Raw genomic sequence first — 14,488 nt, forward strand, 5'->3', positions numbered from 1 at the left:
ACCTCCGCCTCCCGGGTTCAAGCGACTCTTGTGCCTCAGCCTCCCGAGTAGCTGGGATTACAGGTGCGTGCCACTCCACCTAGCTAACTTTTTGTATTTTCAGTAGAGATGAGGTTTCACCATGTTGGCCAGGCTGACCTCAGGTAATCCACCCACTTAGGCCTCCCAAAGTGTTAGGATTACAGGCGTGAGCCACTATGCCCAGCTTAATGGTGTCTTATATCTGATTTTCTGGTATTTATTCCATATTTCTAATACTACTTAATTTAAAAAATTTAAATATTAGCTATTGACATTACAGAAAATGAGAATTTACCTATGTTTCCATTTCTCCTCCTTCCCTTTATGTATATTAATAGATGCTTATTATTTATATTACACTTTGACTCCATATTATTTGGAGTTAATCTGGGTAGTATACTATAATTACTGGTTTTCCCTGCACTCTTATTTGTTCTCCCTGGAATTAATAATTGCCTTGTTTGGCTTGCTTGTTTTCTATGTACCCAATTGAATTCAAAATACTTTGCCACTTTCCTAATTTGTCTGTTAAGATATTGAACCAAAATTTGCTTAACTTACTTAAAAAAAAATTAAACCTCATCCTAAGCAGTGATAAACACCAAATTTATGAGTTTTGTGTGCTAATTTTATTTCTTCTGTTATATATTAAAAATATTACCAAAAAAAATTGAACCATACATCATGTAAATGAATTAATTTCATCTTCTTGAATTAATCCCTCCTGGACCTGTCTCAATGCGAACTGGAACTGAGTTTTCCTCTATCCCTAAGGCACATCTGTCTTCCTGGCATCTTCCTTCACCATCCCCTGGGATTCTCTTCCTCTGCCTTGTGCTGGACATTCTGTTATCTTGGGTCTACCTCTCTTTTGGTCACTCCCTCACCAAGGACACATCTTGCTGTCTTGCTTTAGCTTGCTAAGAAAGAATAGGTGGGAAGTCAATGTTTTTGCCACATATGTCACGGCATTCTCCTCTAACCTCTCATTGATTGAAACTTGGGCAGAATATTGAACTCCTAGGCTGAGCATGCTTCCTTCAGAAGCAGAATTCTGAAGGCACTGCTTAAGAATCTTCTGTCCGCCATTGCTGCTTTTGCTCAGTCTGGAAGCATTCACATTTCTAATCCTTTGTACGTGACATGTTTTCTCTCTAGAAGGTTATAGAATCTTTTGTCACCAGTATACATGATGGTGAGCTCTGTGGCATAAACTTAATTCTTCCCATTGTATTGGGAGCTCAATGGGCCTTTTCAGTATAGAAACTCATGTCCTCAAGGTCTGGAAAATGCTGTTGGATTATTTATTATTATTTCTTCCTCTCCTTTTCTAAGAACTCCTGTTATTTGGGCATAAGACTTCCTAGATTGGTCCTCGAATTTTCTAATTTTTTTCTATTGTCTGTGTCTTTGTCTTCGTGCTTATCTGGATGATTTCTTCATATTTATCTTCCAAACCTCCTACTGAGAATTTCATATCTTCCATCATACTTTTTCATTTCTACAAGCTTGCTTTTGGTCTCAGGGTATTTCTTGCCCATAAACATTTTGTATTAACATTCTGTTTTTCATTTCATGGACATATTATCTTCCCTTACCACTTGAAAACATAAGTGATTGTTCTCCTAACATTTTTTCCTCCCCTCCACAATCTCTGTTTCTTCCAAGCTGCATTTTATCCACCCCATTGTTTTGGTCTCCAGGTTTCAGGTTAGAGAATTTCCTCAGATGTCTGATGATTTTTGGTGCCTCTCTATATTTAAGAGTGGAGACTAAAAAGCTCAGAGTATGTGAATTCATCTGTAGAAAGATCTGGTTGGGTCACTTATTGAGGCACTGACCCCCTCCAACGTCCTCAGATCTTTAGGTCCTTCCTTTTGGACTAATCTGATTCCCCAGAGAAGCCTCGTCTAATTTCCTGCTTAGAGGATAAAGGCCTGGGGGCTGCATGACTGGAAGAAGAGGGCTGAGGAGTACCAGCATCCGCATCCAGTACACATGAGATCACTCAAGCCTCTTCTTTACTGAATGGTACCCGTACACTCCACTGCACCGAGAGTCCCCCATTCTAGAGATGCTCTCTTATCCCCTCTAGAGAATTCTGCTCAGGTGGGAGAGGGGGGATGACAGCCACCTAGACGCATGGATGGGGCAGGGTTTAGTGATCCAAGTGGTAAGTGAAAAGCTTTCAACCACATTCATGGGTTTCATCACCCACTCCACCCCCCAAAGACCCACTATTCCAGAGATCCCTGGGGCCGGTTCCTGAGGACTGTAAGCATTACCTGATGTAATTTACATGGGATCTTTGCATATCTACTTCTGGCTTGGGAGTCAGCTTTTGGGGACTTGACAGGTTAGTTCCCAGTCATTCATATGCTTTACAGCTCACAAAACTGTGTTGTTGTTGTCTTTCTGCTTTTTCCTGCCATTGTGGGTTTATGTCTTTTAAGAAAAAAAAAAAAAAAAAAATCTCCATATTGTAGTTTTAGTGGATTTTGGAAGGAGAGAAAATCAGATGCATGTTCAATCTGTCATCTTTACTTCCAGCCTTGCTGTGTCATGATATTACATGCAGGACTCTTGGAAATACCATACAACAGGATTTCATGTCTGTCCACCTGAAATTTTCTTTGAACAGTTGAGTTTATTCCATTTATATCTCTTACGATGGCAGAGATAAATGCAATGATTGCTACCACCCTCATTTTCTGTTTTCCAATTATTATGTGTGGGTTTTTTTGTTTTTTTTTTTTTTTCCTCTTGTAGTGCCTTCTATGTATTTTTTTTTATTTTTCCTTTTCATCCTTTATTAGTTTGAAAGTTATATATCTTATTTCTATTCTTTTTGTGGTTAGTCTTACTTTTCTAACATGCATATTTGACACTAAATTTATTTAGTGATTTTCTTACTATTTGGACATTAAATTTAAATGTAATACCTTTATCCTCCTTTCAAACAATACAGGAGCTTGACATACTGATTCTGCCACCACAGAAACTTAAAGTCCTTCTGTAATCCCAGTACTTTGGGAGGCCAAGGCGGGTGGATCACTTGAGGTCAGGAGTTCATGACCAGCCTGGCCAGCATGGTGAAACCCCATCTCTACTAAAAATACAAAAATTAGCTGGGCGTGGTGGCGCCCGCCTATAATCCCAGCTATTTGTGCGGTGGAGGCAGGAGAATCACTTGCACCCGGGAGGCAGAGGTTGCAGTGAGCCGAGATTGTGCCATTGAACTCCAGCCTGGGTGACAGAGCAAGAATCTATCTCCAAAAAAAAAAAAAAAAAAATGTCTACGTAAGCCCATGTTCTAACTATCCTTTGATCTACTCATTCCTAAGTTCTTCCATGTGTATGTGCTACACATTTTAATAAAATCTATTTGCTTTTCTCTTGTTAATCTACCTTCTGTCAATCTAATTTTCAGGGCCCAACCAAAGAACCTAAGATGGTTCGAGAGGAAAAAAAAAAAGTTTCCTCTCCTACAACACAATTTTTTTCCTACCTTAGTACTTGTACTTCTCATCTTTCTTCTATTTCTGTGAAAGAGATGTAATCTATTTCATATAGCCTTAACTATCCCTTTCAGTGAGAATATGCAGGTAGTATCTTCTTCAAATCTTTGCCTGAAAATATCCTTACTCTTTCCTGTTTTATCATAGAATACTAGGTTTCTTAATTTTCGCTCAATACTTGAAGACATTACTCCATTATCTCCTGGCATTCACTGTGGCTGATGAATACATAGTTTGTTATCAGTTTAATTGCTATTTTATAGTAATGATCTTTTTTTTCCTCTGGTCAATTTTACATTTTTCTATTTTTTGTTGATAGTCTGTGGTCTTACTATAATATGTCCAGGGATGAATTTTTTTCTTGTTGATCTCCATCAAATCATTTTGTGCTCCTTAAATCTAAAGACATGTTTTTCTTTAAATCTGGAAAAGAAAAATTCAACCACACACTTCCCCTTGTCCCTATTTTCTTCCTCAGGAATTCCCACTAGATGGAATGTTATGCTTTTGCATTCATTCTATCACCCATGTTTCTCAGTTTAAGAATGCCTACATCCTTATCTCTGCACTTCATTCTCTTCATTCTGGGTGGCGGCTCTACATCTGTTTTCAAGTTCAGCAATTCTTTATTTGTGTATAATCTTCAGTTTCTGTCGACTAAAGATCATTTAACATTTTCAGCATAATTTTGGAAAGTTCTCTTTGGTTTGCCTTCCATCCTGCCTATTCTTTTTTAATATTGTTTGATTCTCTTGTCAAGGATTCTGTTTTTTAATTTTAAAATTTCCATTTAAACAATTATTTTATATTTTCTTCCATACAGTTCTATTATTTTTAGTTCTCAGGGTACTGACTCTCCTACTGATTGTGTCTGCCGATGCTCTCTCATGACGATTCTATTTTCAGTGTGTTTTGTTGTAAGCTCAGCATGAGCAAAGGCTGCTTTTCTGAGAATCCTGTAAGTTCTGACATTTGAATTGAGAGGTTTCATATTTGCTTCTGCTAGGGCCCTAGGGATTTCAATTGTCCTTCATCAGTTTCATGTTAATCTCTCTACTTGGGCCTTGCCTCACTGCACAGACAATATGACTTCAGAGCCAAGAGTTCTGATTTCCCACTGGTAACATTTTCCTTTTTTCCACCAAAGTCCCCAGTGAGAATTCAGGTGCTTCCCTGAGAGGGTCTAGTCCCCTTTGCACAGATGGGGACTTACCTAGATTTGGCACCAACCCACGCAAGGTGTCACCTTACCCAAGAAGTGTGTCATCTCCCAGGATAGCTGATCCCTCCATCAGACACTGAGCCAGTGTTGTCAAAGGCAACTTTTTCTGAAAAGAAAGCAAATGGTGTAATGAAAGCTACTTTCCATATTCATCTGTTGCATCTAAAATAGCAAAAAGTCAAATACTTGCCGAGGTATTTTATCAGCTATAACAAGCTGACTTTAAAATAGGTTTAAACCTAGAAATTCATAGTGTACCACGATGGGTTAGACTTAGAGATGTCAAAATTCAGAAAACGAGAACTGAATTATATTTGCCACTTTGGGAAATAAGCCTAAGGCTAACATGCTGCATTTTCAAAATGAGGTAGGACGGCAAGAAGGAAAAATGAGAAAAATTTAAAATGATGTTAACAAAGATTTGAGCAATGCCTTAATTTCCAAAAATAATATGTCTCTTAAAGAGTGTATTTGCCTTATTTTAAAAATGAGGCAGTGGCTGGGCGTGGTGGCTCACGCCTGTAATCCCAGCACTTTGGGAGGCTGAGGTGGGGGGATCACCTGAGGTCAGGAGTTCGAGACCAGCCTGGCCAACATGGTGAAACCCTGTCTCTACTAATAAAATCAAAATTAACTGGGTGTGGTGGCGCATGCCTGTAATTCCAGCTACTCAGGAGGCTGAGGCAGCAGAATGGCTTAAACCCAGGAGGCAGAGGTTGCAGTGAGCCAAGATTGTGCCATGGCACTCCAGCCTGGGCAACAAGAGTGAAACTCTGTCTCCAAAATAAATAAGTAACTAAATGAGGCAGCTATGGTCAAAAAAGAGACAGAAAAGTGTTCACATGCAATTACAACCCAGAAAGAGTAAGCGCCAAAATAAAGACGCTCCAAAAAAGATAGATGGCCGAAGAGCATATGAAAAGATAATTAACCTCATTAGTCATTAGGGAAACCCCAATCAAGGTCTCACTTTATACTCACTAAAATGGCTATAATAATATTAATACTTAACAAAACAAAAAAAAATAAGGATTGGTGAGCATAAACCTTCATGCATTACTAGTGGAAGTTTAAACTGGTGCAGCACTGTGAAAGTGTACTTAGTATCTCAATAAGTTAAGCAGAATTATCACATGGCACAGCAATTCCACTCCTGGGTATATATCCAAAGTAACTGAAAACAGATGTCCAAAAAAGAGGTACACAAATGTGAAGAGCAACACTATTCACAACGGCCAAAAGGGGGGAACAACTCAAATGTCCACCAATGAATAAATGGATAAACAAAATGTGGTATATCCATACAATGGAACATTATGCAGCCATGAAAAAGGGAATGCTGCATGCTATAACATGGATGAATCCTGAAGACATCATGCTAAATGAAATAACCTAGACACAAAAGGACACATATTGTGTAACTCTATTTAATGAAATATCCAGAATAAGCAAATTCATAGAGGCAGAAAGTAGATTAGTGCTTGTCACAGGGCTGCAGGGGTGAGTAAAATGGGGAAGGACTGCTTAATGGGTATGTGGTTTCCTTTGGGGATGATGGAAACATTCTGGAACTAGATAGTGGTGGTAAATAGCCTGTTAAAACCACTGTACACTCTTAAATGCTACATTTTATGTTACAGGGAGGGACAGACAAGCTGTGATAGGAGTTTAGCATGACCCGTTCCCCATGCTAAGTATCAAAGAGTTCTCTCCTTTCTGAACTAAGACCAGCCAGTACACACAGACAGAACAAAAACAAGGTAAGAACCACTAGCACCTTCTCAGGTCTTCCAATCTACATGGCTACAAAGGTAGTTCTTCAAACAGAAGTGACTGAACTACACCCAGCCCAGAGTCTCCTGGTGTTAACACACAGAGAGTTACCACTTATAATTCATTTACTAATCCAACATTTATGGAGGGCAGGCACCACACCAGTGATGAATAAAACTAGGCACTGTTCTCATGGAACATTTTTCTTTTCTCTTTTCTTTCTCTTTTCTTCTTCTTTCTTTCTTTTCTTTTCTTCTGTTTTGTTGTGTGTTTTGTTTTGTTTTTTGATACAAGGTCTTGCCCTATCACCCAGGCTGGAGTACGGTGTTGCAATCATAGCTCACTGAAGCCTCTAGCTCCTGGGCCCAAGCAATCCTCCTGCCTCAGCTTCCCGAGCAACTAGAACTACAGGCACGCACCCCCATGCCTGGCTAATTTTATTTCTAAATTTTTTGTAGAGATGGTGTCTCACTATATTTCCCAGGCTGGTCTCGAACTCCTTGGCTCAAGCAATCCTCCTGCTTTGGTCTCGAGCCACCACACCCAGCCACAGAACTTACTTCTAATGGTGAAGATAAACAATAAACATCATCATACCTTGCCCTAAGGTTACTCTTTTCATCTGGTTGTTCATTTGTATCCTTTATAATATCCTAACTGATAAATACAACTAAAGTGTTTCCCTGAGTTCTCCAAGCCATTTTAGCAAATTATCAAATCTGAGGAGGGGGTTGCGGAACCCCTAATGTATAGCTGGTTGATCAGAAATACCAGAAGGCTAGATTTGCAACTGACATGCAAAGTAGGGGCAGTCTCGTAGGATTGAGCCCTTAACCTGTGGGATCTGACACTAACTCCAGATATACAGTGTCAGAAGAAATTGCAAGACACACAGCTGGTGTGCAGAGAGTTGGAGAACTGCTTGGTGTGTGGAGAAAATCCCCCCCACACATGTGGTCACAGAAGTGTTGTATAAGTGTAGACAAACAGAGTGTGTTTTTCAGAGAAGCAGGCATAATATTCCAGTTGTAGCCTCACAGAGAGGGCATAGCTTATGGTATTAGTTCTCAACCAGGGGTGATTTTTGTCCTCCTGGGGTCATTTGGCAACATCTGGAGACATTTCTGATTGATACCACATGGGAGATGCTATTGGCATCTGATGGGTAGAGGCCAGGGACGTTGCTAAACATCCTACAATGCACAGAACAGTCTCCTCCAACAAAGAATTACTAGGCTCAAAATGTCAATAGTGCCATGCTTGAGAAACCAGGTTTAAATTTGCAAGTGTCTACAATGTCCCAGTGACAAGTCAGTGAAGACGCTTCATCTTGAATGTCAGATGGTACAATCATAGTACTGGTGAGCTCACAGAAAAAGACCATTTTGGTTTGTGTTAAACATTCACAGTCCCGTGACCTGCCATCAGGGCAAGACTTCAGCATTTCCGAATCTTTTTGAAATTGGACAAAGAAGAGAGGATTTGCCTATAGTAAAGGGGACTTCCGACAGTCTAAGAGTTGACATCCTTTGAAGAAATACATCTACCAGAAGGTAAGTAGAGTTTTCCCAACTATGGAAAAAGACTAGTCAGATTATCCTGTCAGTGAGTGGAGCAGAAAACTTTGCCCAAGGGTGACCAAATGAATGAAGGTCAAGATCCACAAGACAAGACCGGCCACTGGAGGAACATGAGGTTGATCAGACTTCTGGAGGGAGGATGGAGAGGGGACAGCCAAGCAACTGTTCTGCAAAGTGCGACTGGAAAACACAGTTTGGAGTTACAGGCTGGAGGCACCCTGCTCCTGAGCCAAGGAAGCTACATTTTCTCATCATTTTGAGTCATTTATCACCTGCACTAATGATTTTGAGATTCTCTTAGGTAGCAGAGAGGACAGAATTAAGTGAATTCTCAACGGATGTGCTTTTTAATTTTAACAACGAGCACAACCTTTCCCTCTTGCCCTTTCTCATTCTCTATCGTATCTCTTATAGTAAAAGAATTAATTCGCCTGTAATCCCAGCACTTTGGGAGGCCAAGGTGGGTGGATCATGAGGTCAGGAGTTTGAGACCAGCCTGGCCAATATGGTGAAACCCCATCTCTACTAAAAATACAAAAAAGTTAGCCATGGGTGGTGGCGCACCCCTGTAGTCCCAGCTACTTGGGAGGCTGAGGCAGGGGAATTGCTAGAATCTGGGAGACAGAGGTTGCAGTGAGCTGAGATCATGCCACTGCACTTCAGCCTGGGTGACAGAGTGAGACTCCTTCTCAAATAAATAAATAAATAAAACTGAAAGATGCCAGAAGATTTATAGTAAAAAGTCCCTCCCACACTCACTCATCCCTCAACCACCTCATTCCCCTCACCAGAGACCATGACAGTGACCAGATTTTGTGTATCCTTTCATAAATATTCTAAGCAGATTCAATTATACATACATGTGTGTGCGTCTGCTTTTAGTATTTCTCCCCACGTTAGCATACTCAATTTACACACCACTCTGTGCCTTGCTTTCCTTTTCACACAGAGATAGACACCTTTCATATCATTTCCTATCATTCCATATGGAACTGTCTTGTTCTTTTATTTTAATGGCTACAGAGATCATTGAATGAAGATGAGAAAATGTATTTACTCGAGTACCCTACCAATGGTGTAACTGTCACTGTAGCAGAGATGTTAAGGTGAATTTGAGAGCCTGGATTCCAAGGTGGGGGTAAGTTAGTGAAAATCAACATGAGTTTTTATTTGTGTAGATGCTTTAAGAATCAAGAAATTGGCCAGGCGCCGTGGCTCACGCCTGTAATCCCAGCACTTTGGGAGGCCAAGGGAGGTGGATCATGAGGTCAGCAGAATGAGACTATCCTGGCTAACATGGTGAAGCCCCATCTCTACTAAAAATACAAAAAATTAGCTGGGTGTGGCAGCACGCACCTGTAATCCCAGCTACTTGGCAGGCTGAAGCAGGAGAATCGCTTCAACCCAGGAGGCGGTGGTTGCAGTGAGCTGAGATTGCACCACTGCACTCCACCCTGGGCAACAGAACGAGACTCTGTCTTAAATTAAAAAAAAAAGAATCAAGAAATTACAAGGACGCCACCAAATGACAAAAGAAAGGAAGAAATGCGTTAAGATGATATTACTTTCATACCAAAAGGGGGTAAGTGTAACCCCATAATCAAAGACAGTACGTAAGAAGAAGTTAATGGACTGTAACCCACAACAGACTACAAATGATTTCTATTTCTAAAAAGATTCTCTAAGGTGAAGGAACATTAACTGCTCAAAGGATGCCAGGAATTGTAGCAATCTCATATAACCTAAGATTGCCTCTAACTGAGACACTGTTTGCTTTCTCCCTCACTCTTTGGTCGTCCCCATTTCAAGTATAATGACATCCAATCTTTTTTGTTTGTTTGTTTGTTTGTTTACATTAATTACAACATTTATTTACAGTCATTTTACCAGTTGTGCAGCCTAAACTGCCATTATCTTGTTTAGTCATTCCTAAGAGGCTTATTTCTGACATCGAAATATCCTGAAATTGGGAAACTATTGACATAAGAATGATACAATGGACTCTGAGGACTCAGGGGAAAGGGTGGGAGGGGGGTGAGGGATAAAAGATTACACATTGGATACAGTGTACACTACTCAGGTGATCGGTGTACCAAAATATCAGAATTCACCACTAAAGAACTTACTCATGTAACTAACACCACCTGTTCCTCAAAAACCTATGGAAATAAATTAATTAAATTTTTTTAAAAAAGGATATCCAGTCTTAGAAGAATTAAATTGCTCAAAGATCTAGAAAAGCTCCCAAAATCATTTTCCCTCCAGTACCAAGGATCCACACTGACAAAGCCAGTCCGGATCCCTGGTAAATATTAATGTCCAGGTAAAAAGATCTTAGCAAACTTCAGGCTAGCCAGTGATTTTCACAGCCAAAGAGGAGCTATTAAAATAATTTTTTTCCCTAGCTCTAGAGTTCAGATAGAACCTTAAGAATTAAGGGAAGGAAAGACAGATTGTCCCAGGCTTTCAGTATAGTCAATCTGACATGTCTGAGATGACTATTCTCTCTAAAATTATCTTGGGCATAAGCAACACAGTTTGTAGGATGACCCAGACAATAAGCCTCATTCTAATATCCACTCCATTCCTACACACACACACACACACACACACACACACTCTCTCTCTCTCTCTCTCTTACTCTCTTTCTCTTTCTCTCTCTCTTTCTCTGTCTCTCTCTCTCTCTCTCTCTTTCTCTCTCTCTCTTTCTCTTTCTCTCTCTCTCTCCCCCCCAACATATTCCCTGTCTCTGAAAATTATTGTCTACTGTCCTCTAATTCCAGGCCCAGGCAACCAGCTCTTCTGTGGTTCAGCCCCAACAAGATACACAGCCCAGGCTTAATGCTCTGGTCTCAATGGTTCTTAACAGCCACTCCAGCCTAACAGTGGGCCACTCCTAACAGCACCAGGTTACACTTCTTTAATAGTTACTTAAGTTAACATCGCGCAAGGCATGTACATGCTTTACCTCACTGACCTCTCAAACAACCCTGCTGGGTAGGGAATTGTTATGATTCTTACCATTTTCCAAATGAAGAAGCTAAGGCTTATGAGGTAATGAACTTGCCCAAGCTCAAGTTAACTTAGGAAGCAACAGAACTGAGCTTCACCCTTCGGTGGTCAGATTCCAGAGCTTAACCTCAGAATTGCCTGTTACAGAAGAGGAAGGGCATGCTAGTGTGGTAGGCAAGTTCTGTGCCTAAAATATTCACAGACCATCCATTCACGACACACATCTACTTGTACCATTGCTCTGCTGTGGCAGGTTCTTTTTTAGGCACGGAGAATAGAACTGATGGGGACACAAGATCCCGACTCCCATCACAATGATGGAAATGATCATAGTTATTTCAGATACTAATATGTGCTATAAAGAAAATAAAACAAGGAGATGGGATTAGGGTGAGAGAGGAAGCAGACACATTAGGTGGTCAAGAAAGCCTCCTGAAAAGGTGACATCTGAGCTGAGAACTGAACAGGTTGCTGGCTTGAAATGCTGGATAAGAGGATTCCCTACAGAGGATAGAGCAAGCACAATGGCCCAAGTGAAGTTGAGCTAGGTAGGCATGCTCAGTACCAGGTGAGCACAGCTGAAGAACGATGACAGAGGGGAAGGAAGCCCAGAGCCAAGCTCAGAGATGCAGGTAGAAGACACATCATAGTGTCCAAGGGCCAAGATAAGGAGTTCAGATTTCATTCTACAATGGGAATCCCAGAGCAGGATAAGGCAGGAGGATGACGTGACTGGATTTCCAATTTAAACACTGGCTCCTGTGGTTGCAGAGAAGGGAAGAGGAAGGAGGAAAGGGTTTGGGATAGAAGACGTGATAGGAGTCACTGTATTCAGAAAGAACTGACAGCTGCTTAGACTAGGGTGGTAAATATTGAAGCCAAATGGAAATTCTTTGGAGGAGGAGTCAGCAGGGCTTACTGGCAGCCTGGATGTGGGGGGTATGGAAAGGAAAGAATAAAGAATGGTGTCTGGGATTTAGATGAGCAAGTACATGGATTTACAGTACCATTCTCTACTGTTCTGCCCTCTTTGCTGGGTCCTCCTCCTGGTAGAGTGTGAAACGCTGCAGTTCCTGGGGTTCCTGATTCAAAAGCCATTTGTCTTCTCACCCTGTATTTTCTCCCGACGTGATCTCAGCAGCTCCAATGGATTCAACAGTCACTTGGGGTAGAGACCATGAAACCCCTCTCTCCTCTTCATACGGCCACATCCACTCAGTTATCAAGCCCTGATACTCTACCTCCAGGATCTACCATGGACACTGATTTTTCTCCCTTTTCAGGTCCTCGTTGCATCTCACTGAAATTGTTCCCATCGCTGTGTAACGGGCCTCACTTTTGCCATGGTCCCACCCATGAGTCCTTTATTCATACAATTTTCAACAAATCCGATCATGTCTCTCCCTGTTAAAATGTTGGCTTTCCTCTACTCTTAGGGATAAAGTCCAAACCCTCACCATGCCCTACAAGGCATGATCCCATCCTCTGCAGTCCTGCCCCATGCCACGTCTTCCCCATTCTCTATAGTCTGGTCACTCTGGCCACCTTTATTTTTCTCAAAAATGCCAAACTTGGCCAGGTGTGGTGGCTCACACCTGTAATCCCAGCACTTCGGGAAGCTGAGGCAAGTAGATCACCTGAGGTCAGGAGTTCAATACCAGCCTGGCCAACATGGTGAAACCCTGTCTCTACTAAAAAAAAAAAATTAGCTGGGTGTGGTGGCACATGCCTGTAATCTCAGCTACTTGGGAGGCTGAGGCAGGAGAACTGCTTGAACCCGGGAGGCAGAGGTTGCAGTGAGCCGAGATCGTGCCACTGCACTCCAGCCTGGGCAACAAGAGTGAAACTTCGTCTCAAGAAATAAAAATAAAAATAAAGCTAAACTTTTTCCTCTCTCTCGGAACCTGGCACATCTTGCTCCCTGTCTGAGAAGTGTGTTTACCCCTTTTGGTGCTGCTACCTTTTACCTGTCCTTAACGGCCACTTCCTCACGGAAACCTCCCACTATTTAATTCCTAGCAAGGACTTCTTCTCAGCACTAAGACATGGTCTGAGTAGCAAATGCACTGAGTATGATGCCTGTCTCCCCTTGGGTGGTGAGCTTCTGGAGCACAGAAATCCTGCTCAGCTGGCTCAGCACTTAGCATACACACCGCCTTGCATGGCAGACTTGGCGCTTTCTAAATATTTGCTGAATAAGGTGGAGAAACACTTTCACACAGTAGCACTTTATTTGTTGGGCATGACTTCCTAATGAGAAATGCAAGGACTTCAAAGAACTAAACATCTTCATTATATTAAGAGTCCTGAAAACCTAGGAACTAACCAGTTATTATCCAGGACTAAAGATAGCAACATGGAGGCCGGGCGTGGTGGCTCACGCCTGTAATCCCAACACTTTGGGAGATGGAGGCGGGCAGATCACGAGGTCAGGAGTTCGAGACCAGCCTGGCCAACATGGTGAAACCCTGTCTCTACTAAAAATACAAAAATTAGCCGGGTGTGGAGGTGGGCGCCTGTAATCCCAGCTACTCGGGAGGCTGAGGCAGGAGAATCGCTTGAATCCGGGGGGCGGAGGTTGCAGTGAGCCGAGATGGCGCCACTGCACTCCAGCCTGGGCGACAAGAGCAAGGCTCTGTCTCAAAAAAAATTAAAATTAAAATTAAAAAAGATGGCAACATGGAAAGTTAATTCATATGCTTTCTATTCTTCATCCCACATAAGGAATCCAGTTGTACTCAGTACCCACAAGACAATAATGTTCCCTCTGTTCACTGAGATAATGGCAACAAAATCCCATTTGTATGCCCACCCACATCTGGCTGGCAGCCACAGCTTGCAGGGCAAAACTTTAAAAGTAGTATGACAAAAGTTTAGGAGTTAGAACACACAACTAAAGAGCTACTGAGCTTGTTAAAAGAGAAATAACAAAAAGCAACTTACATGTGCTCAAGCAGCAACTTACATGTGCTCAAGTAGCAACTTACATGTGCTCAGATAAAAAGCAGAATATTGCATAGATCCCCATAAAGTCTCTCCTGAACCTGAGATTCCAAGACCCACACTCCCCCCGTGATTGTCCATCTCTGGACCCTCTCACAACATTTAACTCCCGAGACAGCGTCTGTTCATTCACTCCCTCCCTCCCACTCCACCTTCCCTTTACCTGATCCTTTTCATTTTCTTTCTTTTCCTTCTCACCAATTGCTCCGATCTTGACATATCTCCCTACTTAATCATGACAAAGAACTGGATATGCATTTCACTATTTGAGGTGATTTATAAATGTCATGTTTCCTATTACATCTCTTAATGTGTTTAGAGAAAAACTGAAAAAAAAATGAGTTTGGAAATTTTTTCCC

General features: G+C 41.6%; 1 protein-coding gene across 5 annotated transcripts in view; it reads right to left on the reverse strand.

Annotated features, from left to right (window-relative positions):
• Positions 1-14,488, reverse strand: part of ARHGAP44 (Rho GTPase activating protein 44) — a 205,887-nt gene that overhangs the window by 79,377 nt on the left and 112,022 nt on the right. For all 5 annotated transcript variants that reach the window (XM_033184512.1, XM_033184511.1, XM_033184508.1 and 2 more), the window contains exon 4: positions 4,791-4,867. Coding sequence is in view for 4 of the 5 variants with exons in the window: in XM_033184511.1 (XP_033040402.1) it covers positions 4,791-4,867 (77 nt within the window). In the remaining variant the exon portion in view is untranslated. The remainder of the gene's footprint in view (positions 1-4,790; positions 4,868-14,488) is intronic.

The sequence above is a fragment of the Trachypithecus francoisi genome, unplaced genomic scaffold (assembly GCF_009764315.1).
Source record: "Trachypithecus francoisi isolate TF-2019V2 unplaced genomic scaffold, Tfra_2.0 Lachesis_group20, whole genome shotgun sequence".
Lineage (NCBI taxonomy): Eukaryota > Metazoa > Chordata > Mammalia > Primates > Cercopithecidae > Trachypithecus > Trachypithecus francoisi.